Source organism: Phodopus roborovskii, unplaced genomic scaffold (assembly GCF_943737965.1).
Source record: "Phodopus roborovskii unplaced genomic scaffold, PHOROB, whole genome shotgun sequence".
In the NCBI taxonomy this organism is placed as follows: domain Eukaryota; kingdom Metazoa; phylum Chordata; class Mammalia; order Rodentia; family Cricetidae; genus Phodopus; species Phodopus roborovskii.
This window is the reverse complement of record NW_026126515.1, coordinates 7,394,612-7,417,649: the sequence shown is the minus strand read 5'-3', so window position 1 is coordinate 7,417,649 and position 23,038 is coordinate 7,394,612. Positions and strand designations below refer to the sequence as shown.

At 49.9% G+C, this 23,038-nt stretch overlaps 1 protein-coding gene across 1 annotated transcript; it reads left to right on the top strand.

The window, feature by feature from the left end:
* Positions 1-1,774: 1,774 nt before the first annotated feature.
* Tgfb3 (transforming growth factor beta 3) lies at positions 1,775-22,960 on the top strand. The gene is made up of 7 exons (XM_051196373.1): positions 1,775-3,198; positions 11,767-11,930; positions 12,178-12,307; positions 16,320-16,427; positions 18,037-18,208; positions 20,642-20,795; positions 21,736-22,960. The coding sequence occupies exons 1-7, from the start codon at positions 2,847-2,849 to the stop codon at positions 21,892-21,894; spliced, it is 1,239 nt and encodes a 412-aa protein (XP_051052330.1). The 5' UTR covers positions 1,775-2,846; the 3' UTR covers positions 21,895-22,960.
* Positions 22,961-23,038: the final 78 nt, after the last annotated feature.

Genomic DNA, 23,038 nt, shown 5'->3' with positions numbered 1-23,038 from the left:
TTGTTATCCCAAGAGTTATCCCAAGAGCCTCAGCCTCTGGGGACACCTTATTTTAAATTTCAACAACCTCCAATCGGGGTACTCTCCCTCCCCTTCCCTGTTCCATTCCCCACATAATTTTATTTATTTAATGTGTTACCATCCTTCCCCCAATGGGAAATGCAAATTCCATAAAAGAAAGTTCTGTTTTGTTCATTGACTTATCCTCAGTGCCTAGAACAGCACAGGGCATGTAGTGAACACCAAGGCTCCTTCAGGGCTGGAGAGGTAGGAAGGTCAGCAATTAAGAGCATACACTGCTCCTAGGGAAGGTCAGGGCTGGATTCCCAGCATCTAGCCAGGCAGTTCCCAACCTCCTGCAACTCCAGCTCCAGAGGAATGGCTGCCCTTATCTGGCTTCCAACCATACACGCACATAAGTTCACATGGACTCTCTCTCCCCCACCCTCTCATAAAATATATTTCTCAACCCGGTGGTGGTGCACACCTTTGATCCCAGCACTCAGGAAGCAGAGGCAGGTAGACCAGCCTGGTCTATAGAGTGAGTTCCAGGACAGCCAGGGTTACACAGAGAAACATTGCCTTGAAAAAACAAAAACAGAACGAAACAAAAAACAAAAACAAAAACAAATCTATTTCTCAAATTGCAGAAGCAAACATAGCAAAGTGCAGACTGGCAATGGACAGGCAAGGTCAGAATGGTGGTATTGACACCTAAGACCTGTGTGATTTTAAAGAAAGTCATTTTTAAGGTCTCTGTACACCTAGATTTCCTCATAATCAGACAAGTTACAAGATACAAATAATGCATTTCCAGATTGGACAGCCTGTGATAGACAACCCCACTCCCCACACGCACTATGACCTTGAAAATATGTGAACCGTGCCTCAATTTCCCCAATTGTAAGATAATACATTGGCATCTCTTCCATTGAGACCAGAGCCTGGCCTCTCAAAAAGGGTCTAGAAGATGGGAAGAAAGTGGGCAGATCGGCTTGGGTCTGGCCTGACTTAAGCTGCGCATGAGGGGCGCGGGCGGGGGTTGGGGAGAAACGGCTGGGAAATGGGCTGGGGCCAGGTGCTGAGTCGGCCTGGAAGGGAGCAGCGCTCACTTGCACGTGGTGCCAGGAACTTGACCACAGGATCTAGTGGTGCTCCCAGTCCCACGGGACCGAGCCAGCGAGGCTCCGTCACTGGCGGCCCGGCCTCGCCAGAGGGCACCCTCGGCCTTCCTGAAAACGCCATCATTTACCCAAGCTGCAGCCTCCCGGCTCCTGGATGGTCAATGAAGAACCTCAGCCAGGATCGCGGCCGAGCCGGGTTCCACCCTCGGGCCTGGAGAGAGTGGCCTTGCCGCCCGGCCCCGCTCCCCTTAGCAGACCTCGCGTGTGTCCCCGACCCGGCCCGGGGGCGATCGGGGACGCGGGGAGGCGAGAGAGCTGGAATGACAGCTGGACCCGGCGCACAGGGGCCGGGGTAGCAGGAGGGAGGGGGCTCGGGAGTAACTTTCCAGAAAAACAGCCAACGTGTAGCAGGAATGACTCCAAGAGGAGGGGAAAAAAAAAAAAAAAAAAAAAGTTCAGTTACCACGTCGAACCAGAGGACTCGCAAAGTATTTTTCAAATGGGCTCGGCTTTTCCTGTGCCTGTTTAAAACATTAAAACCGTGTAGCAAGAGAGGCTGCGTGCGCTGGTCCCTCCCTCCCTCCCTCCCCCACCCCAGGCCGAGACGTCATGGGAGGGAGGTATAAAATTTCAGCAGAGAGAAATAGAGAAAGCAGTGTGTGTGCATGTGTGTGTGAGAGAGAGGGAGGAGAGGGAGAGAGAGAAGGGGAGAGAGAAAGGGAGGGAAGGAGAGGGCCGAGTGTAGGGGACTGGGCCACAGAGAGGCAAGACACGAATGAGAAGAGGCTTGCGGAGGAAGGAATAACGCTTGCTTTCCGGAGTCAGCTGCGGAGAATCGGCTTCTATTTTCTTTGCCTTTTGATTTCTTTCCCCCTAAAGAGGAGCAAGGGACAGAAGCCATGGCCGAGGGAGAAGACAAGCTAAGATGCTGGTGACTGTGGGTCCAGGTGGATTGTCCGAGCTGTGCCCGAGCCTGCCCTCCCTGCTTGCCAGTTGCACACAATCTCTCATTCCAGCCAATGGAGAGAAGAGGCAGCGTGAACAGAGCCATTTAGAAAGCCCCCGAGGAAGTGTAAACAAAAGGGAAAGCATGAATGGAGTGCTCGAGAGACAAGTGTGTCCTGCACTGCCCCCACCTTTAGCTGGGCCTGCCGCTGCCCAGCCCTGCCTCTCCCCACATACCCACTGGTGACTTTTTTAAACAGTTTTTTTTTTTCCTATTCTCTTTTCTTATTCTTCTTCGGGGCAAGGCAAAGATTCTGATTTTTGGGACCCAGCCATGGCCCTTCTGCACTTTCTTTAAAATACCCACTTTCTCCTCATCGCCAAGCAGCCTTTGGCAATATCAGATATCCGCTCTATTTATTTTTACCTAAGGAAAAACTCCAGCTCTTTTCCCACTCCCAGCTGCCTCGCCACCCCTCCCTACCCTCGGCTTGCCCTCCACCTGGCCTGCTGGGAGCCAGAGCCCAGCAGAAACCTGTTTAGACATATGGACAAGAATCCCAGCACTACATCGCAAGCAGTCCGCTCCTTCGTCCCGGGGCAGCCAGCGCTTCCTGGGAGTCCTGAAGCCCTCGCAGTGCAGTGAGTTCATGCACCCTCTTGCCAAGCCTCAGTCTTTGGGATCTAGGGAGGACGCCTGGTTTCCTCCCTCTTTCTACTGGGGTCTCCTCCTTGCCAGGCCTCCCCCGCCCCCTGGCCTTGCTCCTGGGCTCATACATGAAGATGCTCTTGCAAAGGGCTCTGGTGGTCCTGGCCCTACTGAACTTGGCCACAGTAAGCTTTTCTCTGTCCACTTGCACCACCTTGGACTTCGGCCACATCAAGAAGAAGAGGGTGGAAGCCATTAGGGGACAGATCTTGAGCAAGCTCAGGCTCACCAGTCCCCCTGAGCCATCGGTGATGACCCACGTCCCCTATCAGGTCCTGGCACTTTACAACAGCACCCGGGAGTTGCTGGAAGAGATGCATGGGGAGAGGGAGGAAGGCTGCACTCAGGAGAACACTGAGTCGGAGTACTATGCCAAAGAGATCCATAAATTCGACATGATCCAGGGGCTGGCAGAGCACAGTAAGTTCAAATGTTTGCTGGGTGTCTACTCTAGAGGGGATGGCCGGGAAGAGGGAGTTCCACAGAGGGGGCCTGGCCGTGGTTACACAGCAGAGTGCCCCAGGGTTCACTGCAGAGGTCAGGCATTGCAGCTGCAGCTGGGTAGGTGGGTGGGAAAGGAGACAGAGACATTCTGGTAAGAGCCAAGCACTTCAAGGGGCCAGGAGTCCTGGAGCCAAGTGGCATTCTGAACTTCCATCACAAGCTTGGCGGATAATGGAATTATATGGCCACCTAAGAAAACATGTTCTCACATATGAGCCCATAGAGGTTAACTTTAAGCACATGGATTCCATCATGGGGTGTGCTGGTTGTCCCCCAAACCTTCATGGTCTTTTGAGTTTGTACATCTCCATATTCTCCCAGTTTTTCCCAGCTCCTTGTGCCACATCTCAGCTCTCAGAAAGTACAGTACCTGCCCCAAATTTGTTTGCTAAGTTTTTGGAAGCCCAGACAAGATATTAACTTCTTGCAGCCTGAGCCCTTCAGTCTAGCGCGTGCGCGCGCGCGCGCACACACACGCACTCGCACACACACACACACACACACACACACACACACACACACACACACGACGCACATGACATGTGAGCCGAGAGGGAAAGGGTAATAATGCATGTGTATTCCCACATACATGAACTCTGGGCGATGTGGACTCTTACATTACACGGTAGACAGATTCATATGTATAAAGTGGGGCCTCCCTGGCCAGTGGACACAGGAGTGCAGGATGGAGGCGCCAGCTAACCCAGAGCATCTGCTTGCTACGGAGTTGTGGGTGGGAAGGATGGCTGTGGGGGCCATGGGTCTGTTTGTCTGGGAGCATTTCTTCCCAGGAGGCTGCTGTCTGCGCCTGCTGAGGAGCTGCGAAGCTTCTGGGTGAGACGTCTGTGTGTGTGTTTGTACACGTGTGGAAGTCATGTGTGTTTACTGAATGGGGATTTAAAAAACCTCAATACAAGAGAGAGAAACTGGCAGATGTTGAGAAACTGACAGCCCAGGAAAGAGGAATGTGAACTCTTCTGGGCCTGAATCCGGGAGCAGCTCTGTTTGCTTTCCCTGCCAGCAGGTGTCCTCCGTGCCCTGGTGACTTCAGCCGGGCCCACCTGGGAGGTGGGCAGTGCCCAATGAGGTGGGAAGATGGGATGGAGCCAGGAGGGTGGCAGAGTTAGAGTGGCCACGGGGCAAACAGCAGGAGGCTAAAGAAACCTGGCTGCAGGGAAGGGACAGGAGTGAGCGCCAATGGGTGGAGTGTGGCTCTCAAGGAAGATGCAGAGGCCAGTGGGGAGCTGGCCTGCACCAGGCAGAAACCTGTGGTTTCTGGAGGTGGGGTAGGGGCTTTCTCAGTGCTCTTAACCATAAATACCTGGAGTGTTCTTTCTTAGGATCTGGCTACTGGTGGGGAGTCCAGGATGGAAACAAGGCAGTCTTTGAACTCCTGGCCAAGGGTCCCCAAATTGCTATTGGTTCAGGGACTTCCAGGTGACCAGTTTCCAGTCATCCTGGCCTAGATGGGCTGAACCCTTGACTTCTTGGTCACCTACCAAAGCATTGGAATAGCCACAAACATCAGGGAAGGTTACAATCTTGAGGGAAGCAGAGGACAAGAGAGTAGACCTGGAACCTTCATAGCCTGGGTCAGGAGGAGAGTTTGAGGAAGGAAAGATTCTATCTCACGAGGGCCCACCTCATTTGCAGCCCTGAGCAGAAACCAGGACAGACCCTCACAGATGGAGTACAGTTCCCAGGCTGTAGCATCAAGGGAGGTTCGAGACAGGAGGTGGGACATGGGGGTTATAGAGTCATGGTCTAGCCTATGCCAACTTGGCACAGTGGACAAGATCGTTTCCTGGATGTTGAGGAGGAGCCAGAGTTCAAGTGAGACACAGGCAATGCCATAGAGGCACAGTAGTTCTGGAAGCAGGCTCAGGCTCTCTGCAGTTGGCACAGGTGACATGGTGGTTGAACAGGGACCAACCTGGGCCTGCCCTGCAGCAGGTCAGGTGTGGCTTACCCGGCTGCACATGGCACACGAAGTAAAAAGAAGGTTGTGGCAGCTGCTGAGCAGGGGAGAAACCCATCCTGAACTTTTATTTATTTCTTTATTTTTTAAGGCAGGGTTTCTCTGTGTAACAGTCCTGGCTGTCTTGGAACTCACTCTATATACCAGGCTGGCCTCGACCTCACAGAGGTCTGCCTGTCTCCGCCTCCTGGGTGCTGGGATTAAAGGCATGCACTACCATTGCCAGGCCCATCCTGAACTTCTGCTGAGGGTATGTGGGACTGGCTCTGGGTCTATGCTGTTGCAATGTCAGGAGCTCTGTGCCAGAGCTCTGTGGGGCAGGGGGATGTCTTATTGAGATGATGCTCATGTCCACATTTTGTCACTCTCAGAGGATGGGCATTTAGAGAGAAGTGACAACAGGACCTGGAGCAAGGTGACAGGGGCCCATAGAGAGGAAAAGCAAAAGAAGGCATCGTTTCCAAAGAGAGGGAGGGTACCAAAGTGAGAGCAGAGAGAACTGTCTTATGACCGCCCCTGCCCTGTCACGGCCAATCTGTTTCGTGATCTAACCTAGAAAGGACGTGTGCAAAATGCATGCTGAGCGGCAGTGTACATGCAAAATGCACAATTTAAGGCTGCCTTTACTCTCTAGGCTCTAATAGAACAGAACTTAATCTCTAGGCCTGTGACACAGATGAACCCTAGGTTAACCTCACTAGGAGGGGACTGCAGTTACTGTCACTGTAACGCAGGAGGGGACAGTAGTTACTGCCTTTGTAACCCTGGTGCCCTGTCACTTGGGAATAACTGGATTTGGTTTCAGCTCTGACTATTGGAGATGGGCTCAGAGATTCATAGGCCACACAAACTTCCCCAGTTTCAATGAATGGATTTCCTTTCTCTTTTGGACAGTCTGAAGCAGGTTAAGCAAGCTCACCCATGAGTTACTTCTTCCCGGAGCCTCAGTTTCCTTGTATGAGGTCACCTCTCGGCTCCCTTTCACTGTGAATGAATTTTGTCACATCTGGGGATGATTTGCTTGGGTACCTGCTGGGAGAGGCAAGACTCTGTAATCTTATGCTTTTCTAGGATGTTGCCATGGGAGATGAGTAGTAGTGAGGAGGGATACTCATGTAGTGGGGAAGGATACCCTCTTTTCAATTCTGCATCATCCATGCAAACATCAGTGTAAGCATCATTTTCATCTTCTGGCTTACATTTGTTTGTGTCTTGAGTGAGACTTTTTTTTTAATCAGTCAAGGAAGGTGCTAAGACAAACACAGAATTCCCCAGCAGGAAGAATACCCAGTGTTTTGGGCTTTCTTCTCTGGTTGCCACCCATAGATTTCATTCAAAGATATTCCACAGATGCCAGTGTTAGACACCCTTACAGAATAGGGATGGTATGGAGACATCTTGGGGAACTTGTGTTTTCAACAAGCTTAAAGATGGGGTGACCCATGGGGCACAGGGTTTCCTCAGAGGGGCTGTAAGCACTTGGTTTGGGGTATAGATGGTTCTAGAAGAGTTTCTATGGCCCAGGCTCCTTGGTGAAGTACTCAGGTCATAGAGAAAAGTAGGTGTATGTGGTACCGTTGGGGTAGGAGGCTCTGGATCCCTAATGACCTTGGAAAAGAGGAAAGCCACTGTGTGTGTGGCTCTTACTGATTGCCGCACTCAGGAATGTAGGTCCAGCTTGACTATGTCTTATCATTTTCCAGGGTAGTAGAGAATCTGGGAATTTCTGTGAAGTCTCCCAACTTGTAATGCAGACTTAAACTATTTATGAACTTTTACCACCAAACTTTTAAACATCGGCTAAACAATACATCTAATTCATTTCAAGGTTAATCCATGTGAAGTTTGAGACCATTCAGGCAGGACTTGTTCAAGCTCCCAGAACACTTGAAGCCATGGTAGCCTTCTCAGAAAAAGGATAAACTTTGTTTATCCTTCCTTGCTGAACACTGGAAACATCTAGAAAACTTGGGAAAACTGCTGGGGACCCACACAGTGCAGTCAGTCGCTGGGTGGTGGGGTCATACTGCTGTAAACACTCTCCAAAGTGGCCCTATTGCTCATTCCTCCATTGTTTCCCAGAAAGGAGGTGTTCAAGCCAAACACACCTATCGGAAAGTATTTTAAGAGGTAGTTAGCTACAAATACAACCCCCTGGATTCTCCATGAATACTATGCATGCATTGTGTGGGTTGTGTGCTCTTCTTACTTCCGAAAATAAAACAGGGAAGAGCGTCTGCCACTGTGCAGTGTTCCAAGAAATGGAAACAGTTGGAGAGAATGTACTTTACTGAGGAGACTCCTACACGCAGCTCTTGATTGTCAAGAGCAGCGCTTGGGCACAAGGGTCCTGGTCATTGAATCCAAGGCAGTGCTAGGATGATAGGGCCATTTTGAAGAATCCCATCGTATTTGTTGCTGAAACTATCTTCCCATTGGGTAATCTCCCAGGTCCACCCTTTCAGGGTCTCAGATTCGATAAATGGTGTGTGGTCAAATCCCACCTGGGTTCAAATCCCACCTCTGCCACCATCGACTTGAGTGACCATGAAAAACCACTTAGCCTTTCTGAGATTCCATTTTCCCATGGGCAGAACAATACATTTTATATATATTATCTTTTAGAGCTATATAAAATGTAAAGTGATATATTACATATTTTGCTTATTTATTTGCATGATTCATTCCACTAATTATGTTTTTGTTGTTGTTTTTGTTTGTTTTGAGATAGGGTCTTACTATGTAGCATTTAGTATGTATTTAAGAGTATGAACTCTTAAAAATTTATTACATTTATTTATGTGTGTATCAGGGACCCATGCATGCTTGCACATGAGTTGAAGGTTGGTGAAAACTCTCAGAAGTATGCTATCCTTCAGTGTAGGTCCTAGGGTTTGAACTCAGGCCATCAGACTTGGCAGCTAGCACCTCTCCTCACAAAGCCATCTTGCCAGCCCATGGTCTCAGACATTGTTTTAAATCATTTTTTATCTTATGTACAATGGGTGTTTTGCATGTATGTATGTCTATGGCACATATGTACCTGGGCCTACAGTAACCAGAAGGGGGTGTCAGATCCCTTAGGACTGGAGTTACAGATGTTTGAGAGCCACTATGTGGGTGCTGGGAATTGAACCCAGGTCCTCTGGAAGAGCAGCCAGTGCTTCTACCACTGAGCCATGTCTCTAGTTATGACCCCAGGATCTTGATTCCCCAACCTCCACCCCCCTCCCAAGTACTTCCCATTCCTTCTTGACTCACCCTACAGTTTTCACAGAGGGGTCCGTCAGGGGGTAAGGCTCACGGGTGATGAAGTGGAGTTAGCAAGGAGGACAGTCATCAGACATTCTGAGGACAGTCATCAGACATTCTGAGGACTCTGTTAGGGCCTCGCCTTCCCTGTTTCCTGACTGCCACTGCTTCTCCCGACTCTGGTCCCTTCCTCCTTAGTTACCATCTCCCATTTTCTTCCCTCCCTTTATAGCTGGGTGCACATTACCCTGACTCGTCTCTCCTAACAGACAGTTACTGCAGAGGCCAGATTGACATCTTCTCCCAGACCAATGCTCAGTCATTTAGAGCGTCACCCATCCAAGTGCTTGTCCACATCCTGCCGACTTACATATGAAATTGCTTTGGAGGTAGCTCTGTTATAAAATGTGTGCTTTCTGGAGAGATGGGTTAGCAGTTAAAAATGCATTTCGCTCTCACAGAGGGCCTTAGTGCAGATCTCAGCACCCACATCACGTGGCTCACAACCACCTCTAACTGCAGTTCCAGGCGGATCTGATGCCCTCTTCTGGCTTGCTTTGGCACTGCACTCATGTGTATAAACCCTCACATGGATACACCTAAGTATGCATAATTAGTGAAATAAAGTGTTTTTTAAATGTGTGCTTTACATGTGAGAGGCTCTGGGTCCCACCTCTAGCATCCCTTCTTATGTACCCCCACGAGAACCACCATCACTGACTCCTCTCCGGTCCTGTTTGGACTGCCGTGGAGAATAATTGGCAGTCCTTGTTCCTTTGCGGCTAATTATTAAATCAGGGCTTCATTAGGTGGCATTCACACATTTGTTTCCTACATCTGTTCCATTAATTTTCCTTTAACCACAGACGTCAAGCCCACCAGATGGTAATTTCCAGAAACACCCACTCATCCTTTCCTAAAGCCCAGGGGCGAACTTGCTGGTTTTAGGCCTCAGATCTGCCCCGCCTAGTCCATGACTTGTAACCCACCCGTGGGGGTACTTGACAGATCGTTCCAGCCATGTCCTTTATGTGTGGGATCTGGGTCCCGGAGCTTGAATTTCAAGCCCTGGCTGTTGTCACCCTTTGTTTAGAAAGGATTCCTCTGGTGTTAATGCTCTCAGACCTTGATGTTGTAAAGGACACAGGGCCGCAGAGAAGACGGAGGCTTCTGTTTTCCTTTGTCTGGCTTGGAACTGTGGAGAGCATCTGCTGCCTTCTGGTTGATGGACAGGAATGAAGAGGATGGCATAGCACAGGGCATAGCTCCCTCTGTGCTGGCTAGTTTTATGTCAACTTGACACAAACTAGAGTCATCAGAGAAGAGGGAGCCTCAAATGAGAAAATACCTCCTTAAGAGTCGGCTGCAGGCAAGCCTGTAGGGCATTTTCTTAATTAGTGATTGAGAGAAGGGCACAGCCCTTTATGGGTGGTGCCATCCCTGGGCTGGTGGTCCTGGGTTTTATAAGAAAGTAGGCTGAGCAAGCCATGGGAAGCAAGCCAGTAAAGCAGCACCCCTCCATGGTCTGTGCATCAGTCCCTGTCTCCAGGTTCCTGCCCTGCTTGAATTCTTGTCCTGGCTTTCTTCAGTGATGGACTGTGGATGTAGAAGTATAAGCCAAACAAAATCTTTTGGTCATGGTGTTTTATCCCAGAAACATTAATCCATGAAAAGAAAGCAGTTGAGACAGCTAGCTCCTTTTGATTTGAAATGTGTGTGTGCACACACACACACACACACACACACACACTTCCCCCAGACTCAAGATATGGCCTCTTTACCATAGAAACTGCCCTTTGTTTAGGTCTAAGCCACAGCATTGGCTCAAACACTTTCTGAAACTCCCTTCTTATCAGTCAGGCTCTCGGTTTGACACACGAGCGTCCCTACAGCCTCATTTCTCAACCTTCTTTCTCTTCACTTCAGCTTGCCGCCATGGGTCCCTCATCCATTCTGCTCTGTCTCTCTCTGCCTCCAGCAGCCCCTCTGTGCCAACCCCTTTGGCCACCCCCACCATCCTCTTGCAGGGTACAGGTTGCTGCCGCCCCTTCCATTAATTGCTTGTCCCTATTTAACCCTTCTTCATCCCTTCCTGCCATTCCTCTGTTTCAGCAAACATCCCATGATTTGGGTCTGTGTCAATTGCAGGCAGGGACACAGATGACAAGACTGTGGCATCCTGTCATCAGCATCACAGCTGGCTCATAGTATTTATTTCGTATATGTTTACATTTTTAAAAGATTAACTATTTGAGTGGTGTGTGTGTGTGTGTGTGTGTGTGTGTGTGTGTGTGTGTGTGAGTCTGAGTCTAGCTGTTTGTGTGCCTGAGGAGGCCAGAAGAGGGTGTCAGATCCCTTGCAGCCAAAGTTACAACCAGCTGGTTGCAAGCTGCCCAACATGGGTGCTGGGAACCGAACTTGGGTCCTGTGGAAGAGCAGCAGGTAATCTTAACCGCTGAAGCCTCTCTCCAGCCCCTATGCATGTTTAAGAAAAGAATGAATACCCGGTGAACAAGAACATGAATATTTGAATCAATTATCTTTACGATAGCTAAGTGACTAACTGCTATCTCTCAGGATCTGTTTTGCTGGGGACTTGCTACATAGCCCAGGCTGGTCTTAACCTCAAGCTCCACCTGCCTCAGGCTCCCAAGTACAGATATTATGGGCTGTGCTACCAGGCCCAGCTTGAATCTGTATTTTTGAGAGATTAAGAAAATTAGTCTGAAGAAATTAGAGCTTAGCAGTTTGGGGTAGCAAGACAGTGGGAGCAGAGCTGGAGAGATGGCTCAGCAGTTAAGATCACTCATGCTCTTCTAGAAGACCAGGGTTCAATTCCTGTCATCTGTGTCAGCAGCTCATAATTGCTCCAGTTCTGAGGATCCATCGCCCTCTTCTGGCTTCTGTGGGCACTGCACACATGTGGCGTACATACAAACACTGACGTCCACACTCATACACATAAAGCAAATAAACCTTTTTTTTTTTAAAAAGACAGTGGGCAAAGGACAATTACACTTGACTGCCCAGTCTCAGTTACATGTCCTGTAGCTCTAAGGTCTCCTTGCTCCATGCTCAGGACTCTGCATGACTCTGAGATCACCAGAAATCTTCCTTGCATCTCCACCTTCAGGTCTGGTGCCTCAAGCCTCTGGGGAGATCATAGACACGACTGTGGCCACTTGGCATGTGTCTGCAGGCAGCGCACTGGGCCCTCACTCACTGTGCCTCTCCCCATTGCTTTTTCCTTCTAGATGAGCTGGCTGTCTGCCCCAAAGGGATTACCTCTAAGGTTTTTCGCTTCAACGTATCCTCAGTGGAGAAAAATGGAACTAATCTGTTCCGGGCAGAGTTCCGGGTCTTGCGGGTGCCCAACCCCAGCTCCAAGCGCACTGAGCAGAGGATTGAGCTCTTCCAGGTACCTCCTCTTCCAGCTGGAAACCACACACCGGAAGCCAGTTCCTCCTCCATGTCTGGCCTCCACCGAGTGTGGGGTCTGACAGACCCCTCAGAGCCTCTGTCATTAAGAGGGCTGAGGTGCACAGAGGGCAGGGTGTTTGGAAGCCCTTAGTCACCCCGTGCTTGGCTCACCAGTCCTGTGCACTGTACCCTGTCCCTGATAGTCCATGCTGGCCTTAGACACTCACCTTTCCTCTGCTGCACAGATACTTCGGCCCGATGAGCACATCGCCAAGCAGCGCTATATCGGTGGCAAGAATCTGCCCACGAGGGGCACTGCTGAGTGGCTGTCCTTTGATGTCACTGACACTGTGCGGGAGTGGCTGTTGCGGAGAGGTAGGTAAACTCTTAGCAGGAACCTCGGGTCCCTTTCGCCTCATGAAAGGGGAGGGGAGAGGGGGAGGGGAGCTAATGACTCTTCTCTACTCCATCATTACATGCTGGCTCTAAGTCCAGCCCTGGGGGGGGGGGGGGTCCAGCAGGTGAGAGCTCAGATCTCGTGGGGCTCTCACTCTGGTGGCAGAGACATACAGTAAGCCGGTGAACATGCTGACAAAATGGCGTGTCAGTCTGTGACAATGGACTGAAAAACCAAAGAATCAGGGTGATGATGATTTCCTGCTCCAACACTGCTGCCTCAAGGAGGTCTCCATGAGGAAGGGAGGCTGATATTGTCATCCAAGTGATGAGGAGGAGCTAGCCCTTTAAGGTCAGGCTGAAGGAGGACCTAAGCAAAAGAGGCACTGGAGTCCAGGCCCCTGGCTGGAACCCAGCTCCATTTGTTGTAGCAGCTGCGAACAGACTGGAGGTTGCGGTGGAGATGGTGGCGGTGATGGTGGTGGTGCTAGAGGTGGCGGTAGAGGCGATGGAGGAGATGGAGGTGGTAGTGGGTGGGTGGGTGGGGGTGACATGTAGGGTCCCATCTGTTCCTCCTGGCCCTCACCATCATCGGCTGTGATGTCAGTCTATTTCCAAACTGGCGGCCAGAGTCCTGGGGCAGGAGACCCCTCTATGTCCTTGATGTTTGAGGAAGGTAGGGTTGAAGGCAGAGGTCACACGCTGCCTGCCTTTACATTTAACTCTTGGTCAGCAGGGTTTTTTGTTAGGAGATTTCACAGAAAGCTCAGCTGGGTGTGGTGGCACGCGCCTTTCATCCCAGCACTCGGGAAACAAAAGCAGACAGATCTCTGAGTTCGAGGCCAGCCTGGTGTACATGGTTCCAGGACAGCCAGGGAGATATAAAACAAACAAAACCAAACAACAACAAACCCCAACCAAACAGAGATTCCTGACTTTTCGTGACTAATGGACCCGGGCCCCTGACCCTGTCCCCGAGCTGAGCAGTAGCCACCCTTTGAAATGTGCTGTGTACACTGTTTCTAACCCACACCTCAGTGCTCCCTGTGGGTGAGGCTCCAAGGGAAGTTTCTCACTTCCATAATCCACTGGACTCTTAGGCATCCAAGTCTTCAAGCTCCCATACGGGGCCTTGTGTGACAACAGAGTTGACACATGATAAGTTGGAGAGCCTACCCAGGCCCTTTTAGGAAGATAACACCTGTGGAAATCAACAGGACTTGGCCAAAGGTGGCAGCAATGCACCTCTGACTCAGGCTGCTCTCCACTCAGAGTTTACCATGGGGCAGAAAAGAAGGGGGGTATGGGGGAATTCATCTTAGCTTGCCTGTCTGGTTTTGATCAGCTCCACCTGGATCTCTCTGAAACCCTGGGCGCTTGGAATGCTTGTGTCCACAGCTGGGGACTCAATGAGAAGTTTGTGTAGGACATGCTTTCCATCCTCCTTGAGACATGAGAAAAGATAATTTCATAATAGAGCCCGTGGGTTCCCCACCCACCGCCCCACCACAGCCAACTCTGAGGTTTGTTTTTCATTGGAACCTTCAGTTCACACGCAGGCAAATTCTGCCACCCCTCCCTTCCCTCAGGGGAAGTAGCTGAGGCCTTTGTTCCCGAGTCTCCTCAAGAGTTCATGGCCCCAAACCAGGCTGCAAACGGACTCCAAGTTGGAGCAGCTGATGGTGTGGATTGATGAAGCCTGAGTCACACCTGTGGTCTGGGAGTCACTCAGGAAGCATCTGCAAGCCTGTGCGCTCCAGGTACTCAGGCTGCATGCTGAGGCCCAGAGCTGCCGGGAGCTCTGTCCAGGATGGAGGACCCAGGTACTTCAACCATTGTGCCATGACTCATGCGGCCCACAGCCTTTCTGTATACAGAAGGATGTGCCCAGTGTCATGAAGGCATGCTAAGCAAGCAGGGGCATTTTGCCTCTGGGTGAATGGAGGATCACTGTTTCCACGGTGCCTTTTGTTGCCTGTTCCTGGTCCCTGTATCTCAGCTGGGAACGGTGGTACACAGTAATTCCAGCACTAGGCTGAGGCAGAAGGATCACCAGTCCCAGGCTAGTCTGGGCTGCATAGTAAGCCCTTGTGTTAACACAACAAAGTGTGTGGCCTCTCATCAGGATCCACTGTTTTCTGCCCTGGTCTTGAAATGACTCCTTACTGTGGGTGTCTTGGATAAACTACTTAATACCCCTAATTGCAGCAACCTCCACTGTACAACGGGCTAATGATATTTCTAGTTTATAGGAACTCGCTCTGTAGACCAGGCTGGCCTCAAACTCACAGAGATCCACCTGCCCCCCGAGTACCGGGATTTAAAGGCATACACCACCACCAGCTGGCAGTTTATAGAATTATTATAGAGACCAAATTAACTATTGCTGATAAAATCTTAGAGCAGTTTGGTAGAAAGTCAGGGAACAGTAAGCCAATCATCTCACTAAGATTTCACCTAGAAAGGTCTGTCTCTTGTGACCTCTCTTATAACAGCCACAGCTAGCTGCCACCCCAGGATTCACAGAGCTCTAACCCACCAAGATTGACACTATACTAGATCCAGTCTGGTTCAGACTTTTTAGTTACTTTGTGTGCATGTGTTTGTGTGTATGCATGCGTGCATGCATGTGTTTGTACATACGTGTGTAGAGGCCAGAGGTCAACCCCCTCTGCTGTTCACCCACCTGGTTTTGTTTGTTGGGTTTTTGAGACAGTCTCTTATTGGGATCTAGAACTCACTTTGCAGCTTAAAAATTAGGTCAGAGATCCTCAGAGATCCTCCTATGTGTGGCTTCCCAATTCTGGGATTACAAACATGAATTACCACTCCTGGCTTTTTACATGGGTTCTGGGAATTGAACTCAGGTCCAAATGCTTGTGTAGCAAGACCTTTAAAGTTCTGTGCTCTTTGATTTTGTTTACCAAAACATCAGCCCACAGCAAAGAGGAAAAAAGGCCTGAGTTGGCCCTTTGGCTCTCAGTGCCAACAAAGCCAGGCACCTCTAGGTTTCCCCAAGCTCATTCCATCAAAGCCAGGTCATCTGGACCCTCAGGTGTGGCCTCTAGAACCACCGCTGATAGACTGTAACCATCTGTGTTCACACCTGTGTTCCCATGCTGCCATCCACAGTCCCAACCTCCCATCGTGGTGAACTTTTTGAAGAAACTCCCAAGTCATTTTTACCTCATTACATCTGGTTCCATAGAGAAAATATGGTCACGTATAACCACAGTTTACCTCGTACATCCTCTGGAATAATCACTTAATCTCCACGAAGATGGTAGCAATATTGACATTATTTACAAGAACCGTGAGTCTTCAGTAGTGTGACTTCTAGCATTGATTTCTGATCCCCTCAACCTGACCCTAGTCACCACCACCCCTGTCAATCAGCTTTCCATTTTGTGGCCTCTAAATTGCTTCCTGCTCATAGGTTCCTTAGTTACTCCCCTTAGGCCCTGCCCTTAATCCCGGATTCTTCTATCCTATTCAGCAGGCTGACTCAAACACCTGTTCTCCCAAAAGACACCTAGGTGGTGTGAGCTTTTCCTTTCCTTCTTGTGTCATTGTACTTTTGTTTTGTTTGGCTGGCTTCTCAAGACAGGGGTTCTCTGTGTAGCCCTGGCTGTTGTGGGACTTGCTCTGTAGACCAGGCTGGCCTGGATGCCAGAGCTCTGCCTGTCTCTGCCTCCTGAGTGCTGGGATTAAAGTCACGTGCCCCGCTGCCCTTCCGCACAGTCTCTTTATATCATCCTTTGGAAATGGATGATTATTTCCTTCTGCCTCCAAAATGCCCAGTACTTATACTCCCATCTAGTTGTTCATGGCGTAACAGAAACGCACACTGTGGCGCGCTGTGCAGGGGGCTCACTCTGAGGTTTGGAAGCGGTTTCTGTCACCTGTGACTTTAATATGACTCACTTCTGATGGTGGGTGTGCTGCCCTGTCACTCAGTGCTTCCCCCCTGACTCTGAGTCTTGTTTTGCAGAGTCCAACTTGGGTCTGGAAATCAGCATTCACTGTCCATGCCACACCTTTCAACCCAATGGAGACATACTGGAAAATGTTCACGAGGTGATGGAAATCAAATTCAAAGGTACTGATGCTGAGGTGTGGTGGGACGAAGAAATGGATAATGCAATAGGACACATGCCGGAGAACCCAAAAAAGGGACCCGTTTCCCTCATAGAGATGGCTGCTTTGTGCTTGGGTGATTTTGCTTTGCCCTCAAAGTCCCAAGCACGGCATTCCTCTTAGACAGAATACATTAGCATCTAAGAGGCAGCAGGATTCTCGGGAATGATGAACTCCTGGAGGCCAGCTGTCCAGGGAGCCAGGATAAGAGTACCTTTTTCATAAGCTCAGCACACAAAATGAGGTAATAAATGTAAGCCATTGAGCTGTCTTTCCCTCTCCTGGAGGAAACGAACTCCAGTGGTCCTGAACATGAGTGCCCTGACTCCTGAGCTTTCAGTTGTTGCTGTACATTCTTGGTCCTTGCTCAGGAACTATCTGAATTAAGACAGTTGCTTCCCCAATTGAGCATTTGACCATACGCATTTGTATAGCACTGGCCTGACAGTTGACAGGCTGTACAATCTCAGTGTCTAATGTGAGTGCAATTTTCTGGGGTTCAGGGAAAGTCTCTTTTCCTTTTGCATCTCCAGTTCGGGCAACTGAGAAATGCAGTGGCCATGCCATCTGGCAGAAAGCGAAGGTTGCTCTTGGCCTAGCGTAGATCTTGGGCCTGGGCCTCAGCAATCCCTTACCCTGCATGGGCTCAACCTCAAACCTTTTATTTATTTATTTTTTTAAGTTGAAGAGTCTGACATCCTAACTACAGTGCCTTCTGTGTCCTCACAATCAGGTCAGGCTAAGGTGGTACCTTCCTACCACTAGAATATTGTCTCTTGTGCATAAAGACTTCAAAAAAAGGGGGGGGGGCGGGGGAACTACACAACTAGGGTTCCTATTATCTTATATACCCAAAGACTCTTCCCTAAGATACACATTTCTCATGTAAATTGGATTTCCAGAGCTCCTGCCCTGGTAAGCATGGTCAGCAGCCAGCAGCTGTCCTTCACAAACAAGATTCTCAGTGGAACAAATCCTTCTAATGTAGGCTTCTCCTTTTCAGCTGAATTTGGGCTCTCTTCCCAAGCTTGTCTTAGGCTCTGTTACCTCATCTGATTTTACAGTGAAAACACCCCTGACCCAATGTGACAACGGCAACAATTCCTATGTCTTGTTTCTTTGGCTTTTAGACACACACTATCTCAAACGGTGACCCCTTCGATTCTCAATGGGACTTCAGTGGTATCTTGACTAATTCAGACTCTAGCAGGAAACCCAAAGTCTCAGAATCTAAACTGGCAGCCCCAAAAAGGGTGTAAAAAGCACCCATCTAGTGGTGGGGATACGGCTCCATGAGGGAGCCCAGGATCCATCCATCTTGGGAAGGGCAATGTGCTCTTGTGCAGGAGTAGTGAGGGCATCTGGAAGGGTATCCATGGTAACCACTGAGCACTTCCGATACTGGTTGTTCCCCTCAGTCTGTGCCTTCTCACGGGGTGGGGGTGGGATTGCCCCATGCCTTCCTCCCTCACCCTGACTGGGCAGTGAGAGGCTAAGATGGGGTGTGGAAGCAGCCTGCAAGGACGCTGCTTATCTTAGACAGGAGGCTGTGGCCTTGCTTCCCTTTGCAGGAGTGGACAATGAAGATGGCCATGGCCGGGGAGACCTGGGACGCCTCAAGAAGCAGAAGGATCACCACAACCCTCATCTGATTCTCATGATGATCCCTCCACACCGACTTGACAGCCCAGGCCAGGGCGGGCAGAGGAAGAAGCGGGCCCTGGATACCAATTACTGCTTCCGGTGAGCCTTGGCCCTATAGGGAGTGAGGTCAGCCTTCCCTCCTGTGGCACTGAGCCCCACTCAGCCAAGGGTCCCCAGTGCTCTTCACAGATGTGCCTAGGAAAGGAGGCTAGACATTTCTTCCAGACCTCTTTGTTTTTCTGGTATCCCAGTATTTTCTGTAGCCTGGCTCCAGCCAGGTCTGGATAAAGTAATGCAGGAGGAGAATCTGGGATGTTGGCACTGGTGATGCTTGGGGAAAGCCTCCTCCTGGCCTTCCTGCTTAAAGTACTAACAAGGTGTGTTTATACCGGGGGGGGGGGGGGAGTTTAATGCAGGAATCCCCTGAAAGGGGGCTTGTTCTCTGTTGCCTTTCTTTCCCATTGCTGTGATAAAATAGTCAACAAAAATTAGCATAAGAGAGAAAAGCTTCTTTTAGTACACAGTTCCAGATTATATCCATCACGGAGGGGATGCCAGGGTATCAGGAGCTTGAAGCCGCTGCTCACTATATTCAGCCAGAAGAGGAGAGAACTGAATGCATGCTAGTGTTCAGCTCACTTTCTCCCACTCCTACTCCCCTGCCTAGGAACAGTACTGCTCACAAGGGTGGGTCTCCCCACCTCATTTCATGTGACCAAGATAATGCCCACAGGCATGCCCAGAGGCCCTTCTCACAGGTCATGGTGGATTCTTTGAAGGTGACAATTAACAAGATCCATCACCTCTATTGGAGGATGCTACTGGGTGGGGAATATAAGACATCTCCATTCACAGGGGAGCTCTTGAGCTAGAGAAATTACCAATGACTTCAGAAGGGGCTTGCCTTCTGGGGCTGCTTTTCCTCCCTTCCTTCCTCCCTCCCTCCCTCCCTCCCTCCCTCCCTTCTTTCCTTCCTCCTTCTTTCTCCTCCTGTTCCTCCTTTTTCTATCTGCCCCAGACAGGGTTTTTATGGCTATAGACCAGGCTGGCCTCGAACTCACAGAGATCCGTTTGCCTCTGCCTCCTGAGTGCTGGGATTAAAGGCATGCACCACCACTGCCATGGCCTGGCTTGCTGCTTCTCTTCTTTATGAACAGCTGGACTGCTCACAGAAGTGGGAGGGACGAGGAAGCCTAAATACCCAGGGCTAACAGGAAGAAAATGCCACTGGGGGGGGGGTCTGAAGCATCCTTCACACTGGGACCTTGGGGTGCATCCATGGGCACAGGAAAGGCTGGAGTTTGAACAAAGGCTTCTTTCAAGGATGGGTGAGGTTTGGGTGTGTACAGGTTGGGGGGGCACCTCCAGGGATAGGAGGGGCAGAAAGGGTTAACTGGCCAGAGAAGATGCCTGGATGGAGTTGGGGTGGGACAACTAAATATACCGTTAGAGATGGCCAGCTCAGGGAGAGAATGGGAGAGGTGGTGTGCTTGCCATTCCAAGGCTGGCACGCAGGTTTGCTCTATGTATCTATTTGTCAACTGGATGCATGCTCTTAGCTGTGGACAACAGTGACTTCAGCCCTAGGGGGTTTCTTGTAACAGACTTGAGGTTGGTCTGGCTGCTTGATTTTGCTCTTGAAGAGATAGACATTCTGATCTCACCTGGTTTCCTTAGCGTGCCAGTTCTTCAGCTTCTTGCCTGTGGTCATGGGGATTTCTAGAACACCAGGTGACTTGTCCTTGCTTAAGAAAAAAGGGAGGAAAGAGCCAATAGCCTTCCTGCCCCAGCTGTTACTTTTCTAAATAGTCAAGGATCTTTGCCAGAACTTGTCCTACTCCTTGCCAACTTCTTAAGTTCTGAGTGGCCATTAATCAGGTCACATGAGCGCCCCTGCCTTCAAGGGTGGCCAGGAAAATGAGTATCTCTGGATGGGAGGAGTCAAGGAAGAATGGGGTTAGGAATGGTTATTTAAAAGGTAAACAATGGAGTCTATCATGGTTTGGTCTTTTTTGTTTGGTTTTTCATTTGAGACAGGGCTTCTCTGTAATCACCCTGGCTGTCCTGGAACTCACTCTGTAGACCAGGCCGGCCTCAAACTCACAGAGATCCATCTGCCTCTGCTTCCTGAGTGCTGGGACTAAAGGTGCGCGCCACCACACCTGGCTATGGTTTGGTCTTACAATCTACAAGAAATCAGATTTTGGCCAATATATGCCTATGGAAGCAGTGACTTCGTGGTGTTTTCAGAGACTCGTTGAAGCCTAGGGTTTCCACCCACAGAGTGAGGAGGGATTGACAAGTGGATTTCTGTAGACAACAGGATTGGAGGGGGCTGATAGCCCCACTCGGGTTCCCTGGGAGTCATGGTTGTAACCAGGTGCACTTGAACCTGGGATTCAGTGGACTAGGCTTACCTCCTATGATGGGAGAAGTACCAAGGGGAAATAGGAAGATACATATGAACTTTTTATAGTCAGTCTCCCTTTTTGTTGATTTCCTATACATTTTTTTTTTTTTTTTAAATCACAGCAACTTGGAGGAGAACTGCTGTGTCCGCCCCCTCTACATTGACTTCCGGCAGGATCTCGGCTGGAAATGGGTCCACGAACCTAAGGGTTACTATGCCAACTTCTGTTCAGGCCCTTGTCCGTACCTCCGCAGTGCAGACACAACCCACAGCACGGTATGGACAGGGTGCAGGCTCTCTGGGCACTGGGGCACCACTGACTAGGCTACCTGTCATTAGGAGTGAATGGAAGACTGAATCGTGAGTGAATGATAATCTTGGATGAGTAAATAACATTCTGATCTTGGCAGGCTGGCCCAATTCTACTCTGTCATACTCTGAAATCTATACTCCTACCACAGGGGCTAACACACTGGTAAAAAGTATGCTTAGCATGTGCAATGGCCTGGATCCAGTCTCTAGCACAAATACCTAAATGAATATGCACACAGACACACATGGACACACATGCAGAGTTCCTACTATGGTTTCAAACATCCCTTTTATTTCCTTTGTACCATGGAAGTTATTCAACTGCCACATGCTACCCTGTGTCATGGATGTGTGACTTGGCTGGCCGGATGTGTGACTTGGCTGGCCGGATGTGGGGCCCAGAGAAGTTTCTATCTCTGTTAAGACTGCTTACAGCACTTAGGAAACAATGGCAATAGAAAGTGTGGAGGTTCCATAGCCTCTGAACCTGCCTTCCTTAAGGGGGACGGAGAGCAGGGCAGTCATCTGTGAAGCCTATTTCCAGAGAGCACACTGCTGCTGCATCCTGTCTGGGGCACACATTCTGGCAATTTCCAAATGTGTCAAGGCAGTGGTAAGAACATTTTCCACCAGCGTGGAAACTTAGAGAAAGGAAGACCTTTTGGAGGAGTTTCTTAGCAGCCAAGAGTTTCTTATCAATTGCAAACCCCCAGCAATGTGGCAGTCTGCCTCTGCCACACTGGATGACTGTAACTAGTCTCTCATCCAAACTGTTCCCACAACCCCTCTTAAACAGCCTCCTTGGCCACTCTGTTCACTCAGAATAGCCGCTCCCCCCCCCCTGCCCAAGTTGCATAGTTTGTGGGTCACAGGCTCAAGGCTAAATATGTGACTCTGCCCACAGGTGCTGGGACTATACAACACCCTGAACCCAGAGGCGTCGGCTTCTCCGTGCTGTGTGCCCCAGGATCTGGAGCCCCTGACCATCCTGTACTATGTCGGCAGGACCCCCAAGGTGGAGCAGCTGTCCAACATGGTGGTGAAATCGTGTAAGTGCAGCTGAGGACAGCCTGCCTCATGGGAGGAAGACTGCTGCCACTGACTGCTGCTCCTTGGGAAACCAAAGTGACAGACCTCACTCTAGAGGCCTGGAGCCCACAAGCCCTGGCTCCCGGCACACGGCCGAGAGGGAGGCTTCCTTCTGGAACATTTCTTTCTGCTAGCTCCGAGAATCACTGTGGTAAAGAAAGTATGGCTTGGTTAGGGGAAGGCTAACTCTTGAGAACATGGAATTTCTGTGGTGCAGACAGAGGTGGTGGAGTAGAGAAGGTGGAATGGAGAGTTGACACGGTGTGTGGCAATGGGGCTTGTTAGGGCTGCCCTAGGGAGGACATAGGGTAGTGCAGCTAGGTGAGGGCCAGGCTGGAAGGCACAAGATCTGAGGTCAGCTTTGCCCATTGAAGTACCACACCTGCTCTAGGGGATCGGGATGTTGTTAGAGGTGGCAAGCATTTTTCTTCGGACAGGTCACCAAGACAAAGTCCCCCCTCCCCCCCAGAACCATATCTTGCACTGCCTGGGATTAAGGACAATCTGTTCTTTTTTGCAAACTGCCCTTTCACACCAATCAGCACCATGAGTCATGACAGATAATGCAATTAGTTTCTGGGCTAGCGACTAGCTATCTCGGATCCTCTGGAGATGCTGAATTCAAAAGCCAAGGTCAGAATCTGTTCTCTCTGTCTTCCCTTGGGGCCCCTCCCTTCACCGTCTTCCTTGGTTGTATTTCCCCATGGACATTTGGCTAGACACCTTCCAGGTCAGGGTTCACTCTCTGGATTCTGGGTCCCCGCAGTCTGGGGCATTAGGGATCATTTCCCTTTTACCCTCTTAGACTCCATGCTCCCCTGGTGTCCCTGGAAGCAGGTGCTACATGCAAGAGTATCTGGGGAGGCTACACGTGCCTCACATGGTGACTTGGCCCCAGATGCACAGACTGAGGTATAAAGACAAACACAAGTATTACTCTCAAAAATCTTTGTATAAATAAATATTTTTGGGGAATCATGGATGATTTCATCTTCTGGAAGGTTGCTTCTAGAACAGTAAAAATCTTGTTCTAAGGTGTATGTCAGATTCCACGAGTGTCCTTTTGCTTAATTTCACATTGGCATCTACTTACCAGCGATAATGGGAATCCAGGTAGA

Coding starts and splice junctions, on each gene's coding strand:
- Tgfb3 (XM_051196373.1), top strand. CDS start 2,847: ATGAAGATGCTCTTGCAAAGGGCTCTGGTGGTCCTGGCCCTACTGAAC. Junction 11,931..12,177: donor AGAGGATTGAGCTCTTCCAG/GTACCTCCTCTT, acceptor TCTGCTGCACAG/ATACTTCGGCCCGATGAGCA. Junction 16,428..18,036: donor GATGGAAATCAAATTCAAAG/GTACTGATGCTG, acceptor TTCCCTTTGCAG/GAGTGGACAATGAAGATGGC.